General features: G+C 37.1%; 1 protein-coding gene across 3 annotated transcripts in view; it reads right to left on the bottom strand.

Moving 5' to 3' along the window:
• IGSF11 (immunoglobulin superfamily, member 11) overlaps positions 1–21436 on the bottom strand; it is a 206091-nt gene that overhangs the window by 99397 nt on the left and 85258 nt on the right. For 2 of the 3 annotated variants that reach the window (XM_011987197.1, XM_011987199.1), the window contains exon 1: positions 21345–21430. The exons of the other annotated variant lie outside the window; for it this stretch is intronic. In XM_011987197.1, coding sequence (XP_011842587.1) covers positions 21345–21396 — 52 coding nt within the window. In that variant the 5' untranslated portion in view covers positions 21397–21430. Of the gene's footprint in view, positions 1–21344; positions 21431–21436 lie in introns of those variants that run through there. 3 annotated transcript variants of the gene reach the window in all.

The following is a 21436-nucleotide window of genomic DNA, read 5'->3' as shown; positions in this document are numbered from 1 at the left end:
GAGTTCTGTGAACACTAACCACATCTTGGAGGATAAACAGAAGTTCAGCAAGTCCATCCTTCTAGGCTCACTTCTTCGGCCCCTCATCTCGCAAGACTTTCTTTGGTGATGGACTCAGACTGTTTTCTGCAATTTCCTCTTGGAACTTTGGAATAAAAGTGGTTCTATCAACATATTCATTTGTATAAAATGTGATTCCTCACAAAACTCACACTCAATGAAAGGCAATCTGCATATACAAACTTCCACACTTGTTTGGTTACTGCTTTTTTTTATGTACCTGGATCCCTTTTTGGTCTCCTCAACTTAACTGTAACAGAGAGAAGTAATGTCTTCTAGTGGTGGCCAACACTTACTTTCTAAATAAGTTTCCCAATGAATTTTAGTAATTGAAAATATAAGGCAAACAGCATCAATTCTTTTGACAATGTTTATTAGACATCGACTAATAAATGTGTGCCAGGCACTGCGGTAGATTCTGGCGACACAACAGTATACAAAAGAATTTATAGACACAGATTCATTTATAAAAACAAAGAACTTTGTAACTTACAAAGATACATTAGAGACCAACCATGGAGTCCAATCCACTCATTTTACAGTGGACAAAGTGTCTTGCCCAAATTCACCCATCTAGTTAATTGCAAAGATAAGATACAAGAGTTTTCTCATTCAATGTCTCTCTCTTTCCAACTTATTTTACCAGTTTGAAGGAATTTTGAGTAATAAGATTAAACACTATTTTTGGTTTCAGATACGATATACATCTCAAAGTTTAAAATAATATTAATCTATATGTGAAAAGAGACTTGACACTACTTTTACAGAAAGAAAAGCAGCAACATAAAACAAATCTAAAGGGGATGAAATAACAGAAACCCAGCAGTGGAAGCTGAGCTTCATCTAAGTCAGCAGATGACATCTATTTGCACTCGTTAGCACTGCCTGGCATGTGCTACACCACCCCCTCGGGTAATTTACATTTTTTTAAAGCATGTATTTCTAAATTTAGGAAGTTAGGATAATCAGGGTGGAAAAGCCCATCTGTTTGACGTTCACTCCAGCTGCTGCAGATTCTGAAATGAAATTTGAGTATTTTCTTCTGTTTCATCTTACCCAGTCTGGAATACAATGGCATGACAGAGGCATAAACAGGTAGCTACAGGCAATGTATCCAATATATATTTTGTTCGATCACACAACATCCCCATGGTGCCTAAATAACCCTGCCACAATTACACAAGCACATGCACTATTTATACACAGTGCATAAATATATCTGTGTACATTCATGGTACATACACATTTTTCTTGTGTAATATTTGATTGCAATGGAAAGACAGAGACAGAAAGGCGTCAAGAAGAGAAGATTTTTGACCCTGAAGAAGTTAAAATTAGTTTGAATAAGACAGAAAAAGTAACTGAAATATTGCTTAGTTTTATTATTTCACTCATGTTATTGGAAAGAGTATCAACGTGGATTCTGGCCTAAACGCTGCCACTTACATGCTGTGTGGCTTTGAAAAGATCACTTTACCTCTCTAGATTTTTAATTAAATGACATGCAAGAATAGAAGCAGGAGGAAAGAGTTGAGTATAAAGGAGAACCAAGAAGACTAAAGGTATCTTCCAGATCTACAATTCCAGGACTGTATGACAGCTACATAAAATTTCACAAGGAAGCCATTGTAAGTGGAAGAAATCTTCACCTTCTGTTTTGGAATTATCAATATTAAACCTTCAGAAGTAAATCAGTAAATGCCTATTTATATACCTTTTTATGTACCTAAAAAGTGCGTGAGTCATATACAGTATGCTAAATGTCTTTTTAGTAGTACTAAAACAACTTAGAAGTACTTTTAAAATAAACACAATTCAAACAGAACAACTTTACTTTTCTAAACTATACAAATAAATTAAGAGACAGATATTATCTAGGATGATGTTTATTACTGCAAATAAACATCACATGTAATTGCTGATAAAGCCGCCAAAATGGAAGTATAAAAGTGCCTCCAGAAATAAACATTTGCTGGGTCCACACGTCTTTCCTAAATACCTTCCCTCTGTAAGGCACTGTGGTATAGGCAATATTGGCCAATGAATGTCTCAGACAAAATTATTAAAGTTTCACTACTGCTCTTCGCAATAGTCATTTATTTAGAAATGAAAACAATGCTTGTGTAAGATCTACCTTATTTAACGCAATTAACTGCAGGAGTGACAGAGACCCTCTATCCACTACAACCCTGTCACTTCACTAAGGAATCCATTATAAACCTGGATGACACAAACAAAACTGAAAGGTTGTAAAAGCTTTAAAAAGTATATTTACCACGACTTAAGGACACCTAAGTACCTAACATTTTTTCTGTGTCATGTTATTCTTCACATGCCTCTATTTCAGAGGTAAGTAAACACTTTAAGAGGCAGGGACTTGAGAAAAAACAATGTAGTCCCATCTCATTTTTTGCTCCCTAAGTTGTTGTTACAAATGTCTTTAGTCTATTTTTGCCTCTGCTATATCCTCAGTACCTAGAACATAGCCTAACACAAAGCGGGCACTAGATAAATATTTACCAAATATGAATAAATGCTTTAAAAAGCTGTTTTATAATGTTAAGAGCTGGGGAAAAGGAAAAGTTAGAGACTCCTATTCACTAAGCACCTGGTGCCTGAAGTCCATCACCTCATCCAGTCTAGCCACTTGGTGTGGGTAGCCATTACCTGTCCCACTTTCCACAAGAGAAAAACGATTCAAAGGTTAAACAGTACTCTGACCAAAGAGAAGAAATGGACCATCTAGTCTAACCACTGAACGGGGGCGCAGGTGCAAAACTCATCTGAAAGAGGGAGGGAGGACATAAAAAGAAAACCAGTCTGAGTAGACCAGGCAGAAAGGCTGAGCTAGGAAGTTTAGGGATCCAGTAAGAGACAGCATGGGAAAAGAAGAGCTGCAAACACAAAGGTGTAACTGGCTGGGCCAGAGCCAGGAAGGAGGCACAAAAGGTGTCACACTGGGCTGTGGGGCACAGAAGAGAAGGGACAGAGGTGTGGCAGCCCTCAGGAGTGAGGCTGTAACGGTCCTGGGAGCTGGGAAGCTGGGGAAGCCAGGTGGCAGGTGGCATGTGTTCAAAGGTTCTCAAAGTAAAAACTGCCCAGAAATATGTCAATTCCAGCAAATAAAAGCATGCACATGAGTGACAAAGATGATGGTCATTTATGGTAATTTACTATTCATGCTGTCATTCTTAATTCTTTTAAAAAAAAAATCTTTAGAAATCTAAGAGGAAAAGCCAATTTTTGCCAGAAGAAAGAGAACATTGTAAATATAGGATTATTGACTATGCAAGAAAATATTTAGAATGCTGAAGCAAATAGTTCAATGTGTACAAATTACATGCATAACAGAGCTTCAAATGAGTTACCATAGCTACCAAAGGATAATTAATTTTGAGGAAACAAAAGAAAAGACATATCATTAGGGGCAGTTTTCAAAGAGCTGAAATGATAAACGTGGCATCCAAATTTAACTCATGTTACTTCCTAACAGGAACTAGCAACGCTCCTTTCCATACGACTATTTCTAACATCATCTCCCACACTCTTCCCTCCCCAGTCTTGTGTACCAGGCCACCTCTGTGCTAGTCTACATCCCACTTAGATCCTGCAAGACTCAATTAGTTCCTACCTGTTCCATAAGGTCTCTGACTCTAGTTGTACTTCTAACCTGACAATACAATTATCATGTATTGTTTATGAAATAAACGTGTATCAAGCACTGGCTAAGAAAGGAAGAAGAGGGTTAAACAAATAGGCAAGTGCATAAATTACAGTAAACAGATAAAGGCTAAAGTTTGAGCAAAGTTATATGGATGTAGGGGGGAAAAAAAAGCTAACTCTAGGGAAGCCTTCACTTGGGAAGTGACATCCAAGCTGGGTACTAAAGCATAAGCATTATTTTCCAGGCCCAGAAAAAAGAATAATAAGGGAAATCTGAAGGTGAAATAGTCATGTTTCACTTAATGACAGGGATATGTCTTGAGAAATGCATCATTAGGTGATTTTATCATTGTGTGAACATCGAGTGTACTCACACAAACCTAGACGGTATATAGCCTACTACACATCTGAGCTATATGGTGGAGCATCTACACTACAAACCTGTAGAGCATGTTACTGGACTGAATACCGTAGGCAATTATAACACGATGGTAAATATGTGTATCTAAACATATTCAACACAGAAAAGGTACAGTGAATATACGGTGTTATAATCTTATAGGACCACAGTCACGGTATGTGTGGTCCATTGTTAACCAAAACATCATCATGTGGCTCACAACTGAAACTCTTCTCTGTTCCTTAAGCCAGGAAGACAAGTTTTAGAAACCAAAGGAATTGAGCCATGTGATCTTATTTAACCTTTCTGATCATCATTTTTCTTGTTTATCAAATGAAAACAATGCCAGGTTGTGGTAAAAATTAATTATATAATGCACACTGAAAGACTAGTTAGGCATTCAAAAATTTTTTTTCCCTTTTCTCCTCTAAAAGTATAAACTCAGTGGAGGCAAGAACTGAGTTTTTTGTTTCTTTGTTTTCCTTTTTTTTTTTTTTTTTTTTTTGAGACAGAGTTTCACTCTTGTTGCCCAGACTGGAGTGCAATGGTGCGATCTCGGCTCACTGCAACCTCTGCCTCCTGGGTTCAAGCAGTTCTCCTGCCTCAGCCTCCCTAGTATCTGAAATTACAGGCATGCGCCACCATGCCTGGCTAATTTTCTATTTTTAGTGGAGATGGGGTTTCTCCATGTTGGTAAGAACTGAGTTTTATACCTCTTTCCTACCACCTACATTGTCTAACCCAACAGTCGAGCATAATTTCTTAATGACTGGTAATCTCTAAAACAGGATTTTTAATAATTCCCCTTTGAATTTGATAACACAATTATTTGATACAAATTAAAATAAAATTGTAAACTCTCATAGCTAGTGCTTTATTACTTACTAGGCACACCAAACAAATAAATAAGGCATCAGCAAGGCAGAGAGAAAGGTAGATGAGTGAGAGACAGAGAGAAAGAGAGAGAAGTCCTCTTGAGGATAAAAAACTCAGAACTGTATTACCTCCTCACCTATACTTTACAGTTTACTGTTTGGAGCTTCACAGTGCTTAAGATTCTAATGTTTAGGGTTCTAAAGCTCTGCTATAAGATCTGCCCATAACTTCTACAAATGCTTCCCAAATTCTCCAGTTAGGCCCTAGAATGCAGACAAAATCACCACAAAGGTAAATGGAGCTTATAAGAGAAAATGTAATCCACTTACTGATCACCTGAGCCTGACACAGTATTAGGCACTTTATTATTTTTACATGTTACATATTATCTTTACCTACCATCTTAATATTCCAGGCTCTTAACTATAGGTACTGGAATTCATTCTGCTCTACAACTGAATCATCTATTTCTACACTTGGAAATAGGACTAATACTCATCTATCTCACAGGCTTAGTTTAAGGATTAATGTATATACATACATAAAATGTCTAGGCAATATATGGCACATGGTGGTTACCCAACAATGACAGCTATGCCCTTAATGAAAATGTGACATCCAGACTGGACACTTGTGACACTAAAAGAAAAAATGTGTGAGACTCAGAGAGGCATGCAGAAGTGCTGGCAGCAGCAGAACTGAAGCTCATCAGAGCTGGCACTGGAGGCTGGATGACTTGGCTTGCCATTCTTTGGCACATGTGCCCAGAAACTATTCAACTCCAGTGTTCCAAGCTGTTTAACCACATTCAGTTTACTGTGAGCACCTCAGTATCAGAAAAAGCCTGCCAAATCCAAGTATTTTTAAAAAGCACTTCAAGTGATCAAGCGAATAAAGAGGCTTTTCTTAAAAGAAAGTATCATTTATTAAGATTCAATAAACCATTGCAGTGCAGTTCTTGCAACTGCTTATATATTTGCTGCCCTGTTGGTATATCAGCTTAAGTTAAAAACTAGGACAGAGGTCAAAATTGGTGCATCTGGCCAGATAAGGATCCTTGATTCTGTGGGATTAGCCATACATCTATAGCAAATTTTATCAAGAGGACAGCAATAAGTACATTTACATTCCTTTGTTAATAAATAGGCATATGCAAAGAAACAGAGTCTATTTTCTCTCAAACCGATCTGATCTTACCACTTCTCACTCACACACACCCCCAACTCACTCTCATACTAGATGGGTGACAGGGGTCAGGAAGATGATTAGATAGGACTGAATTTAGTTATTTCAGGCAGATCCAAGAATTTGCACAGCCTAAGAAACCTCTAGATTTCTCTTTTCAATAGCTCAGAGAAATTCTCGGTCTTTCAGATTTCTTTCCCCTTGTGCTGCTTTGCTTCAAGACGGTATCTTCCTGCATGAAGGAGAGAGTACTCAAATTACCCCCAGCCAGAGAAGAAAAGAGTTGCCCCCATAGCCACACCAAGTTCTCTGGTTTCTTTACCTGCCTCTGCTGGAGAGTATCTTGACAGACTAGGCCAGACTGGTAACCAGTAAAATATGAATGCTCCTTTGTGAGGGTTTTCTTTCCATTGTTGCTGTTATTGAACGGGAACAGTGGTGGGTGTGTGCAGGTTCCCACCCCTGTACTGTGATCCTGGCCATTTGTCTCTGATTGCTATAGACTGAATGTTTGTATCCCCCACAAAATTCATATATTGAAACCTAAAACCCAAAGTGGTGATACCTGAAGGCGGAGTCTTTGGGAGATGATTAGGTCATGATGGTGGACCTCTCATACATGAGAATTATGCCATCATAAAAGAGGCCCCAGGGAGCTCTTTGCCCCTTCCACCATGTGAGGACACCGCAAGAAGAGAGCTGTTCACAAGCCAGGAAGCAGGCCGCTAGACATTAAATTTGCAGGCACCTTGATCTTAGACTCCCCAGCCTCTAAAACTGTGAGAAATACATTTCTGTGGTTTATAAGCCACCAAGTCTGTTGTATTCTGTTACTGCGGCCCAAACAGAGGAAGACACTGATCTTGAAATCCCTGCACAGACCTCTACATTGTAACACAGGCCTCTGTCAATCCCCTTACAAGGACACACAGACGCTGCTTGGTCTCTCATATACTTCATGTAGTCCTGAGTAACCAGGTGCACTGCCTCAGACTCCACCTGTTTTCTGTCACTGCCTTGATGTCATCACTTTTACATACTCATGCACAGTTGCACAGCGTGCAGACTCCAAAGGACCATACTCCAAAGAATACACACTACCAGGGAAAATCGAATGGCTTGGTGAGGACAAGAATGAGAATTGAGCAGGAAATTACACTTCACTCACTCCACGAATGTAATACATGACACCATAATGAGCTAAGTCATGTCTGTCTTTCAGAGTAAATCATGGAAGTTTAGTCTAAACTTGAAGACTGGATCATCCACATTTGTCATCCTTCTATCCCCAGATGCCTGGAGTATAATAAACCCTCAGTTGTCCTTTTTCTCCTTACAAACCACTGAATACATAAGAATCAAATGTGCCATGCCTCACTGGCTGGGATAAAGACCAGACAGGCAACACACAAGTTTATTAGCTATCTGGCTATATCTTCTTCCACATGACATTTTAACTATGATATATCTATACTTCTGTTTCCCCACACAATCCTGACAATAAGTATTCTGCAATTACTTCTTTCCTGATTCACATACATCTCCAAACTGTAACTACAGTTATAATTCCAACTGTAGTTATATAAGTATAAAGTTACTTAAGACCAGATATATTGAACATCTCTTTATAACTCACAGTGGTGTATATAGAATAGGTTCTCAATAGTTTGTTGGAAAATGAAATAACATATTTTTAAAAGTTGATGAGACACTCTCCGCAGGGAAACGAAAAATGTCAAATGCATATAACACTAAATTTGGAATGAAATTTCTGTGACCTCCCCGAAAACCATCTTTTGGTCACAGGTTAAAATCCCTTGTACAATACAAATGTAGGCAGTGGTTATATGATGCAAAGGATTCAACAATGTAAAAGGCCATTTAAAACTAAAATGATTATTTTAAAACAAATTACTATATAATAGAAAAATTAATATTGTGAGATTAAAAACTTAACCTCAACTCCAGATGATGAAGATTACGTTAATGAAGTAAAAGGATATGACAGTGATAAAGATGATGGTGACAACAGAGGAGGAGGAAAAAGACAACAAAAGGAGGAAAAAAAATAATGCTTGTATAGTATTCATATACAGAATTCTGTTTGGGACCCTATGTGTTTTTTGGGAGATGAGTCTTCATGACTTATTTATTAATAAGAGTTGATTGATCACTCACCATATGTAAGGCACTGTACTAGATTCTACAGGTAAAACAAAGTATAAGACCACATCTTATCTTCCTAAAAAGGCTAAACATAAATAAGCCAGCCATCACCAAAAAAAAAAAAAAAAAAATTTGTCCTTACCCCCAACTCTCATTGCACACAAGACAATGAATTCCAGATAGGCTGTAGGTTGAAATATAAAAGGTAAAACAGTATAGCTTACAAAGGATAACAGGAAATATCTTTATGACATTAGGAAAGGCAAAAAATTTGTAGTCAAGACACAAAAAATGCTAGTAAAGGAGAAAAAAGTTGCTTAAATGAATCACTTAAAATTAAGAACTTCTGTTCTTTAAAAGACGCCAAACTGAGAAGGTAAAAAAGCAAGTCACAGAGGAAGAGATTTTACAACACATATAAACAATAATGTGCCAGTACTTCAACAAACATGTTTTTTAAACCCACTGAAACCAAGGGAGTGGGAGGGGACACTGACTCCTTAATTTTGAAAACTGGCAAGAAGCCCAAGTATCCGTCAACAGATGAGCATATAAAATGTGGTATATTCATACAATGAAAAATTATTCAGCAATAAAAAGAAATGAAGTTCTGGTATATGCTACAACATGAATGAACCTCGAAAACATTATGGCAAGTAAAATAAATCTACTATGCCAAGTGAAATAAATACCCAGACACAAAGGATAAATGTTGTATAATTCTACTTATATGAGGTATGTGGAACAGGCAAATTTATAGAGATAAGAAGTAGATTAGAGGTTACCAGGGGTTAGGTGGAAACTGGGAGGTATTGCTTAATAGTTATAGCTTCTGTTTAGGGCAACATAAAAGTGTTGGAAATAGTGGTGATAGCTGCACAACACTGCAAATGTACTTAATGCCACTGAATCATATACTTAAAATGGTTAAAATGGTAAATGTTATGTTATATATATTTTACCACAATTTTTAAAATAATGTAAAATACCAAAAATTATTGGTCTGTATACTTTAAGTGGGTGAACCATATCGTTTGTGAATTATATCTCAACAAAGTTGTTTTAAGAACTGGCAAATGACTTCAATGGAAAATTTGTAAAAGACAATACCCCAGTGCTAGTAAAAAGGTGAAAAGGTGTGTAACTTCATTAGTAATCAGGGAAGTACAAAACCACCTACATACATACACACACAGACACAATGAGATATCATTATGCACCTATCAGAATGGCTGAAGTAATAAAACAGATTGACAATACCTAGTGTTCACTGACAAGGATGTAAAGGAAATGAAACTCTCATACACTGCTAGTGGGAGAAAGATCAGCACAGCCACTTCAGAAAATGGGCCATACCTACTAAAGTTGAACATATGCAATTTGTTTCGTAGGGATATACCCAACAGAAATTCATTCTGATAAGCATCAAAAGACACACACAAGAACATGTGCAGCAGCATTACTCATTACAGGCCAAAACTAGAAAAAAAAAAAAAATGTCTTTGGCCAGGCACGGTGGCTCAGGCCTGTAACCCCAGCACTTTGGGAGGCTAAGGCGGGAGGATCACTTGATGTCAGGAGTTCGAGACCAGCCTGGTCAACATGGTGAAACCCTGTCTCTACTAAAAATACAAAAATCAGTCAGGTGTCATGGCTGATGCCTGTAATCCCAGCTACTCAGGAGGCTGAGGCAGGGAGAATTGCTCGAATCAGGGAGGCAGAGGTTGCACTGAGCCAAGATCACGCCACTACGCTCCAGCCTGGGTGACAGAGCGAGACTCCGTCTCAAAGGAAAAACAAATGCGGTGAGAAACGAAAGGATAGTAAGAAGATCACAAAGAAGAAATACTTCAAAAATTCAATGCTTTTCAAGATGTTAAAAAAAAATAACTATTTTTGCCTACAAATGGGCTATGGGATCATGCACTTTTGCAGCATAGTGCTGCTACAACTGACATAGTTCCTAAAGTCTGGACAATATCAGAAACCTGAACCAGATATAAAATCAGTCTGCCAGAGACTTAAAAACACATATGCACATGTATGCACTCCCTACACTCAGTTTACACATATGTAAACTGCCACATATAAAATTAGATAAATCTATGTGCATTTCTCTAATTAACATACATGAAGTAGAAGAAAAAGTAAAGTTTTGTGACGTTTAACCTAAACATGAAAAAGCTGAATTAGTTCACCTGCCACAGTTGGGACAAATATAATGAAAAGGACTAGGAGAATGGACTTCACTAGTCTCCACTCAAGTCGAAGAAAAAGCTGACACGCCAACCCCCACTATGTCAAGAGAATCTGAGCTGAGAACTCAAAAGGAAGTGCTGAAGACTGCAAATTATTTTTGTGTTCATGGTCTTCATCATCATCAGTTTATAGAATATTTGTTAGACACTGAAGGAGTAAGCAGATTTGATTTATTTTAATGCAGGCAGATGGCTTGGTCATGGAAATTGTGAAGAGATTTACCGAGCGGCTTCATCAGATCAAGGACATTATGGAATTAAAGGGCTCTAAGAGACCTTACTGGTCCAGCTCCCTGTGGCTCACAACATTATACTTTCTTATTAATGAGAAAGATAACTCAACTCCCTAAATTCAAAATAACTGCGGTGGGAGTAAGGAGTTGGGAGGATAAGAGCACAATTAATTTGTTCAAAGAAATGCAAATGTTGAGACTGAAAATGAAAATACATATTAATCAACAGGCAACTAAAACTTGTCCTGTTCTGAGGACAATGAACAAATTAGAAAGAATCAAAAGTCACAATTTTAGAAAACATTCTCGTGAAAATGAATCATGTTTAAATTTCTTTTACTATTAATATTTTGGAGTACAAAATTCAAGAAGCATCTCTTATCAGTATGGTTGTTTCAGGAAAGATTTAATGACCTGAAAACAGATTCTACTTACCAAGATAAAATACTAGGCAGTGAGTTTACGAATCTCAGAATTATTTAAGTTTTGTCAATGTAATTAATTCTATCAATTTTAGAGACCACCTGGCTTTGTGTAAAAACAACCTCTCTCATGAAAATGCAAAAAAAAGAACAGTTAGGCAACACTATTGATGAGATAATCAATGATATACAATCAAAATTAAGATGTGCCCTAACCACACCCCTCCAAAGCTTTCAGTTTAAGTATCACTATATTCCTGCCTAAAACTTGTTTTTTTTTTTATGCTCACAAGCTTTTCCCTTTTAATCAATAATAACCCTAGTAAAATGTCTATATTTATCATGTAACCTAGTGTAGCTAAAATTTAGACATCTATGCTTGGCTTAAGACAAAGAAAGCTCATTATAAGAGAAAAGCAGAGAAAGATCACAGAAATTACATTAAAGAATTAGAATACACTGATTGAAGTAAAACGAAGATACTGTCATACTTACAGCCTTCTTTGAACTGACCCTTTCCTGATACATACAAGATCTGTCCGTGATACAAAGAACTGAAGAGAAAAAATAGGTATGTACACAGCCTAAGTCAAAGTGAGTAGCAATCAATTTTAAAATAAATTTTTAAAATAAGACTATATTTGAATGACATTTTGTAATCTTTCTACAACAGATGGAGATAGTTTTAATTCTGAGGACAGAAATTACTATAACATTTTATTATATTGGTAGGGGGAAGGAGAGAGAAAAGTAACTATTTTAGGAAAAATTTTATAAACATGTTAAAACCAGCCACATAATATCTCCAGTTTATCTTATTACAAATATTTTCAATACTGGAAACCATGTCAAAGAATCACAAGATTATAGAACTGGAAAAGAACAAGAGATTACCTAGTCTAATTCCCTCATTTTGCAAATGAAAGCAGGCCTGGAGAATTACATGATATGCCCTAGGCCACAGCTCCAGTGGCACACCCTAAATAGACTCATCTCCTGACTTAAAAATTGGGACTGATCAATCCTTGTAACAGTAACTGCCACTAACTGAGCACTTGCTGTCAGTCAGGTACTATGCTAGACACTTTACAGATAACAGTTCTCATTTAATTTAGTACTTCTCAACACAGTAAGAAGACCATCTCCGTTTCACAAGAAAAACTCAAGCTCGGGACATTAAATAACATTCTCAAAGTCACAGGGCAAAGAAATGATGAGTCATAATTTAAACCCAATATGTCTGACTATACAAAGCCCATGAACTTTTACATAGGCTTTGTATAGTCAGACATATTGGGTTTGAATCACGACAATGCTATTGTCTCCCCCCAAATGTTAAATGTGTACATCCAAACAATTGCACTTTGGGCAAGCTAGACCACAGAAATATCTATACAAATGTATAGGGTATATGTACAAAGATGGTCACTAAAACATTATGAATATCAAAAAATGAGAGACAACACAAATGTGCATAATGGAGAAACAGCTAAAAATTATGGCATACTTGCTATGAAATGCTAAACTTCCATTAAAAAGAATGAGATAGATCCATGTAACAGATGTGGTAAGATGCCTATATTAGGCTGGGCACAGTGGCTCACACCTGTAATCCCAGCACTTTGGGAGGCCAAGGCAGGCGGATCACGAGGTCAGGAGTTTGAGACCAGCCTGACCAACATGGTGAAACCCCGTCTCTACTAAAAATACAAAAATTCTTCTTAAAAAACTTCTTAAATACTTTTTCATTGAGTTTTTACCCTAGAATGTTACTTTTACATGTTTTTAAATTATAATACAAAACAATGAATTTGAAATGAGTTCCTTTTTTATTTTCAAATAACACATGTATATTCCATTTAATGCCACCCCATAAAGCACAGATTTATTGTATGGCTAGTTGTCTCTACAGCAATTCCAAAAAAAAAAGAGAGTCCAACATTCTATTACGGATACCAGCATTTCAAGTATAGTCCATGGGCTGATGCAGATTCCCAAGACCCTTTCGGAAAGTCTGTGTAGTAAAAACTACTTTGCTTACTAACAGTGGAGTTTTATCCCTTTTCTCCTGGGCTAACATGTGCATTGATGGCACAAAAGCAGTAGTGGGTGAAACTGTTGGCACCTTAACACAGGTCAAGGACTTGGCATTAGACTGTACTAGTAGTCACTGTAGTCTTTGCTATTATGTAGTCACAGTTAAAAAAGAAAAAAACTCCAGTTTCACTAAAGAATGTCTTTGATGAAACAATAACAATAATTTCATTAAATCTTGACCTTTTCTAATATTCTGTGTGACAAAATGGGTAGTATAAAACGACTTATGCTGCATACTGAAGCAAAATGGTCATCTCAAAGTAAGGCACTGGTGCAATCATTTGAGCTCAAGGCTGAAAGAACTAATCACTTTCCTTCATATCTACTTGAATGAACAACTCGCAGACTATGGTTAGTCAAACTTATATATTTAGCAGACATTTTCCCAAAACAGTACAAAATGAGACCATCACTTCAAGTGAAATAACTGACAGTCATTTGTGGGCAATGATAAAATTCAAGCAAATATTAAAACTTTGGAAAACTTGTATCTGACACTGTGAGCTTAACAGCTTCATAATACTTAAAAGACTATTCTGAATTATCTCAGTGGTGATATTGATAAATGTAATTTTTAAATGTTACATAACATAATATGTTAACATTTGTAAGATCTGTGTAACACAGTGAACCAATATTTTCCAATGATCAATGCATAGATCTATGAAAAATCATGCATGAGTAAAAGATCCATTCAAAGTGCAAGATAAACCAATGGATTTTAATATAACAAGTAGGAAGTGTTCACTGATATGGTTTCTGGTTCCACATTTCAACCAGTCTGTAAGAAACTACTGCATATCATGTTTTGGTAGAATATCAAAGATGAATATCCAAAATTATCTGAAAATGCTATCAAAATACTAAGTATCAGCGTGAGACCAGATACTCTTCACATTTTCCACGAAACCAAGATGACATATCACAATAAATGAGATGCAAAAGCAGATAGGAAAATCTGTTGTCTTCTAATAAGCCAGACATTAAAGAGGATCCCAAAAATGTGAAAGTGCCACTTCTCTCACTAATATTATTCAGTTTTGGGGGGAAAAAACGTTAATTGTCATAAAAATATTTATGCCAACGTGTAATGGATGTCTTGTTTCTAAACAGATTAATAGATTCTTTTAAATGTTCTCACTTTTAATTTCTAATACAGTATCGATAGACATAATCCACATAAACTAAAGCTCTTTGCAGTCCTCAATAATCTTTAAAGCCCCAATAATCTTTAAGGCCAGGAAGTTTAAGAATCTTTGCAGTACACTGTTAACTAATTTTTCACATGCCCTGCATACTACTGTCTTAAGTCTTGATCAACAAAGCTATCTGTATTTACACACGAGCAATATACATAAGTGAACTGTACTATAGACTTTCTTAACCAATAAAAGCCTAAAATGTTAGCCTGATTTGAACATATTCTTCAGGAAGTGATGTTTACTACAGTAGTGCAGCCTCTGTTTTTGCCATGTATTCTGTGTTCTGGCAGATGATCTTGACCCATGGGGGCTAAAAGAAGTTCTATACCTTATAATCATAGACCTGGCCCAAAGAAAAAACAAGATTAAGTATTAAGCCTTGATGTTTGATGTTATTTAAGTCATCTTTAAGTATATAGTGCAGGATTTATGATTAGTAAATGACTTTTGACATTTTGAGAGATGTATAAATACTTCAGACTGACAGTGTGGTCCATAAGGGTATAAATCATGTCTGGGATAAACTATGAATGGAAATACATAGACTTCAGGAGGAGGGAAGGGAATAGGAGAGGCAGACAACTGCCAGTCTTGCAAAACTCCCCCAACATAAGGTTGATTTTTAGTTAATGCTCCTATTTCTAGAAAAGTGTCTCCAGTACTCTGTATACGGTAATGTAGGGAGAAAGAGGGTGGCCTTAGGCTACAAAAGATGCTATTTTAACTAATTATCTCCATCCTTGGGAGGCTAGTTCTAACATACAGGTCCCTCAGGACTAAGAACACCAGACATGAAAATGGTAAACTTCAAGGTTCTAAGGAAATTGCCAAAAGTCGAAGATCATTCCTTACAACATGAAGCAAAAGCTTCAGAATTCCTTAGGAAAAAATTTTTCAAATATTTAGGATTAAAGATAAGCTAAAAATCTATTTCAAAAGATCTGTAAGTATTGAAATTTTGAATAAACTTCCACAGAAGTCATAAAATTTGAAAAAAAAAAAAACTATGAAAATTGATCTCTATCACCTGTTTCACAAAATATTTACCAAGGTGTAAAGATTAGTTGAAGCTGACATAGTCACACCAAATCCCTAAAGAAACCTGTAACAAAAATTTTATTTTTCTTTAAAAAAGAAAATGTACTTAAATTTTCTTTGCCCACTGAATAAGTTCTGTGGGCATATCAACACCAATTTCCTGGTTTTGATTTTGTACTCTGGTTTTGGGGGATGGTAACATCAGGGGAGGCTGAGTGAAGGGTGCATGGGACCTTCCTATACATTTCTTACAACTTGCTATGAATCTATACTTCAAAATAAAAAGTTTAAAATATGAAAAAAAAAAGAAAACAACAGTCTTCTCAGGGGTACCACCTACATTAGTAAACCTTCATTCACAAGTGTCTACTGAGCATTACTATAGTGCCCAGCAAGGTAGACATGGTACTGCCTTTTGGGGATAATACACACACACACACACACACACACACACAGAGAGAGAGAGAGAGGTAGGGGGGAGAGAGAGTGAGAGAGAGCAAAAGAGAAAGAGCACAAGCACAGGGGGAGAAAGAGAATTCTATTATAAAGTTAACTTTATTAAACAAGGGGAAAATATTAGCATATAACTATGCCCACACTCCCACATACCCCCACCAACGCTCACCTTCTATGGTGACTTCTGTGTCTGCCTGGTTGGCTCCAGGGTTAATTTTTTGTAAATATCAATCCTTGAAATGGGTAGAACTGAATAATTGGAAAGAACCAGGACTGGATTTATTACCATAGAAGAACCTGATGTTACTAGCAGAGGAACATAACATCTTCCAAAATGGAAGGAGACGATGACAAGTAAAAAGAAAAAACAATCATTAAGGGGAATACAGAAGAGAAAGGTTTTATGTGTGTGACTGCTGTGAACAGTGAAACTTTGGGCAAAAGTGAGTAAAGGGGTTCTCTAAATTAGGACACTGTTATGTTTCCATTGTTGGGATCTTCAACAGACTTTGGTAAATATTTAAACTTAAATTTCTAAAAATATTGAACTGATAATTCTTTTAAGACCAGCCTACAAGTGGCCTCATTACATTAGAGTTACATTCACAAAGTCATATTATATTTAATTACCTATTTGTTACCCTCAGTGAAAAAATGGCATTGGCTTTCCAGTCCCACAAACCTATTATACTTTAACCACCTATTCCAACCCTAAACCCTGGTCTACTACCATTAATGGCTGCTAACATTAACCTAATTATCTGAAGATCTTCTCAAGGAACTCTACGTGATACAAAAATTTTCTGAACTCGGTCCTTCGAAGATCTGTTTCTTTCCAGGAATCCTTTTCTAAATAAAAGTGTCCTCTAATACTGTCAGCTTATATCTCTCTCAAGATCAACAGAGTTAACTGCTAAATGAAAACAAACCAGTAAGTAGACTTTTTCAAATAACTTTTTATTGAACACACTTTGCCCATAAGAGTAAATTTGTATGGGTTTTATTCTATTCTGTAAATATTCTAGTGACACTTATCAAAATATGATCCTTTCTGTAATATATGAGTGAGGCAGAGCCATACTGTACCTATATAATATCTGATAAAGGCAATGATGATGCGGTAGATCATTGGCTGAGTCTATTATGTGCAAATTGGAAACACATTTTCTCTCTGTGGCTAACTTCATACTTCTACAATTTAAAACCACTACAAATGCAAACCACTACTCTGGTCTTGTTCTTGGGTGGTAGAAAACCAGGTACACAGAAAATTAATTACCCAAACATTAACAGAAAAAAAAAAAATCCTTCCATGGTTTAGTAAGATAGGCTTAACTAATAAGTAAACTAATTAACTTTCCACTTTTAAGACCAAACTCAGCTCAAATCAGATGGCTTTTTGAATACCACCCAAGAACCAACAACCTCTCTGAAGCCAGTTGCTCACAAAGTATGATCAAGAGAGGATTTCAGATCCTCCAGATGGTGTGGGGGCAGTTCCCAAAATGTAGGGATGAGATGTATTAGTGCCAGCTAGTCCTCACCAAACAAAGAAAGAGAAAGTTGAGATGACTGTGTTCACTTGAAGTAAATTAGAAAACAGAAATTCAGCAAATCCTCCTCAAACTGCCTAAAATAAAGTGTTGAGAGAGTATAAAAAATTATCATTAGTCTAGATGACAATAGATTTGGAATCCCTATTCTAAATAAACTAGTTATGGGGCCAGGCGCGGTGGCTCAGGCCTGTAATCCCTGCACTTTGGGTGACTGGGGCGAGCAAATCACTTGAGGTCAGGAGTTCAAGACCAGCCTGGCCAACATGGTGAAACCCTGTCTCTACTAAAACTACAAAAACTACAAAAATCAGCCAGGGGTGGTGGTGGGCACCTGTAATCCCAGCTACTCGGGAGGCTGAGGCAGGAGAATTGCTGGAACCCGGGAGTCAGGGGTTGCAGTGAGCCAAGATCGCACCACTGCACTCCAGCCAGGGCAACAAAAGCCAGACTCCATCTCAAATAAATAAATAAACAAACTAACTAACTAAGTAGTTATGGATGGAACGCCTTAGTGGGAAAGCCACCATTTTCTGTACTTTCTCCCAGCTTAGTAAGTACTTCCTGTCCCTTGTTTTGTATTACTCACTGCAACTAAAGAATCTTTTGCACCAGCACATCACCTTGTTTGACAATAAATCACATGGCGTAAGTATGAAGACCCAAATGAGAATTTTCATTATAAATCTTTCCACTATGAAAGTGTGAAAACACATTTCAAAATGTGCCACATACTGTTATTCGGGGAGGGGAAGCCAAAACAAGTACTTTTACCCCTTGCATCATTACCTAGTGTCTGACAACAGTTCCAAGCATAACACTTTTTAAGTGCTTGGTAATTTAATATTTAAATTGCTTCTTGAATAGTCCATGTTGAATATACATGTGTATTAGGCTCAACATCTCTGAAATTTTCATCCCGTAGCTGTCACCTTTCATGTAAGTTAAACTACAGATTTTTACTGACAGGTGAATCCTTCTAAAACAATTACAGTATTAAATTTAGAGCTGAGAAACTGTATTTTACAATAAATTTTTAATAATGGTAACACTGAAAAGGTTCACGACTTTTTTCATTTTCATAGCATTTTATGTGGTCGTTTCTTCCTTTTTATACATTTTCTCAAATTCTGAAAAGTTATCTGCTATTTCAAGGAATCACAAGTACAAGAAACACTTTAGTTATATCTAACTCATTGGAAGAACTATAAAGAAGTCAGCTTTTCAATTCAAATTACCTTTGAAGTTACTCCACAAATATAAACAAAATAAAAAAAAACAGAAATAGAAACAGAAATTTATTAACATCGATTCTCTTTCATTTATTGAAAAGACCCTCTATTTCTACCTTTGGTATATTATTTCATTGTAGTGGCCACTACTATTGGTTATTTATCTAACATCCATTCCCCTTTACCCCTTTGTAATAGAACCAACTTTGTTCAGATATACACCCCTCCTGCTATTCCACATTGAAAATTCTGGGGATGAACCGTAATTCATTCAAACCAAGTTTGCCCTTGACTAGTTCAAGAATAAAATTCGATTAGGGCATAGTACTCTCCTGGAGATAGGTGTGCTAGCACAAACAGGCACGCTAACTGTTCATCCTCTTTCCCCCCAGCCCACAGTAAGGAAACTGAACATCAATACTTTTTCCATGGCCAGCTGAATAAAGCCCAAACGCAGCAGTCAAGATCCTCTACTATCTTGCCCCCAAGTACTTTCTGGCTCTTTCTCCCTTGCACACATCTCCTGCTCTAGCAGCTTGGCCTTTCAAGAGTATACCTCTGCCTGCTCCACTTCACATCCTTCCTTCAGGCTGTTCCTTTGGTTAAGGAAGCCCATCCACTACCATCTGAGCCAATCATTCAATGCCCAGAAAAAACAGGAAACTTCTCCAAGAAGTCTCACTTGATACCTACATTAACAAATAGAACTCCTCATACATTCACTGTATCATAAATTATTTGTACATGCTTATAGCCTGTTTTAAAAATGCAAACTCCTTATGGGCTGCAGACACTCACACACACACACACCGCTTTGTATTCCACCACCACCTTTCCCCACCAGATACTCAAATGCACAGACTGATGGCTCTGTAAATATCTGTTGAACAAATGAACACTGTTTTTGAAAGTGGAAAATGCCTCTACATAACAGGTTATTGCCAAGACTGAGATGTCCTTGAAAGTCTTTAAAAACATTCTTGTATGGCTTGGGAACAGTTTTGCCGAAGAAAAAAAGAACAAATCAGATGACCTTGCAAGGCTGATTCTGCGAATTATATCAACTCTTTTAAAGTACTGCCTGATACTTCAAAAACAAACTATACACAAACGCTACTTACAAAAAGAGTAGCATTTATTATAATATACAACTTTAATAATAGATTATTCTACCAAAAATTTGAGCCGCTCTTGTAATATTGGTAATATTTAGAGCTGTGTTCAAGGACTTCATAAAAAGCCGATTTACCCTCTTATTTCACACTTAAAAAGTAGTAGGACAGAGAGAAAAACTGGCCATCTCAAACTAGTAACAGTACAAAAGATATTTGGAAGCACAAGTTCATAACGTTCATATTGATGTTATTGTCTGTACACCATCACTAAAAATATACCTACTGAACTCTAGAAAATTATCTGTAATTTTGATGATTACAGCTTCACTAGTTTCTATGGAGAAGACATACAAAAAGTTCTCGTATTCTCTTCTCCCCTATTCAATGAATCTGCACAATTTAAGTTGGCTAGAATTAGGTTACTTCAAAATCAGTTCGAATAAGGCCATAAAATGACTGGAAACATGCTGGTGTCTCCAGAAAAAAAAAAAAAAAACAGGGTTAACCACAAAGTTCCATAAATCACTGAACCCGCTTTTTAAATAACACCCTTTAGAAAAAAACTCAGTAAATCTCAGCAATAAATGGGACAGAAAACTGGATTGCACAGGACAATGCACACACAAAAAACACACAGCATTGTATAGGATGAAAATCAGGGTCTAAATATGACGGCTATTCACCGAAAATAAAATGTAAGAAAGATTAAGCAGAGAGTAGAAAATTAAATTTATAAACAGATGTTTTTAAAACTGTTAACAAGAAATTTAAAGACATTTATTTTGTTCTAATATTGTTATATTCTATGTATTTTTGTAAGCCAACTTAAGTCATCTGGAGATGAAGCTAGAGTATAAATAAATTATTGTTTTCTAATATAGCATAGCACAGTATACAATCATTTTTTAAAATAAAGATCATTTTCGGCCAAAACGTGTATAGGCTTCCAAAAGATTACGTTAAAGCTATAAAGCTTTCCAAATGATTTGAAAAGCACTTCTAGTTTTCCTAGGGCCGCCTAGTAAAGGCAACTGGTTCTAACTACAGTTTCCAACTGGACCAGTGAGTAAGGGAGTTCGTTATCTAAAAACGATCCTGCATTCCCCACAGCGCAGCGAGGTGAGAGTCGGGGCCCAGCCCGGGACCGGAGGTAGCGGGGCGAGTTTAGTTACCTCTCTGATGAGGAACACCTGGGCTGAGCGGGCGGCGGAAGCAGCCGCTGCAGGTGCGCGCGAGCCTTGGTCGCAGCAACGAACACGGCCCCTGAGAAAGTTGGACTCTCGACCCTTGGCAAAGCAAGGAGGCTCTTTGCCGTCCCCAAACAGCTTCGCCCCAGGCCCGCCGACCCAGCCTGGCCCCACTGGGAGGAAAGGGTTGGGGCTACTCACCGTGCAGAGAGAGGAGCAGCAAAGGCGCCAGTGGGGAGCGCCGAGAAGTCATCCCGGGGCCGCAGGGAGCGCGCCTGCCGCCTACCCGGCTC

Source organism: Mandrillus leucophaeus, unplaced genomic scaffold (genome assembly GCF_000951045.1).
Source record: "Mandrillus leucophaeus isolate KB7577 unplaced genomic scaffold, Mleu.le_1.0 Scaffold302, whole genome shotgun sequence".
NCBI lineage: Eukaryota > Metazoa > Chordata > Mammalia > Primates > Cercopithecidae > Mandrillus > Mandrillus leucophaeus.
The sequence above is the reverse complement of the archived record's forward strand: the minus strand, read 5'-3'. Positions and strand labels throughout refer to the sequence as shown.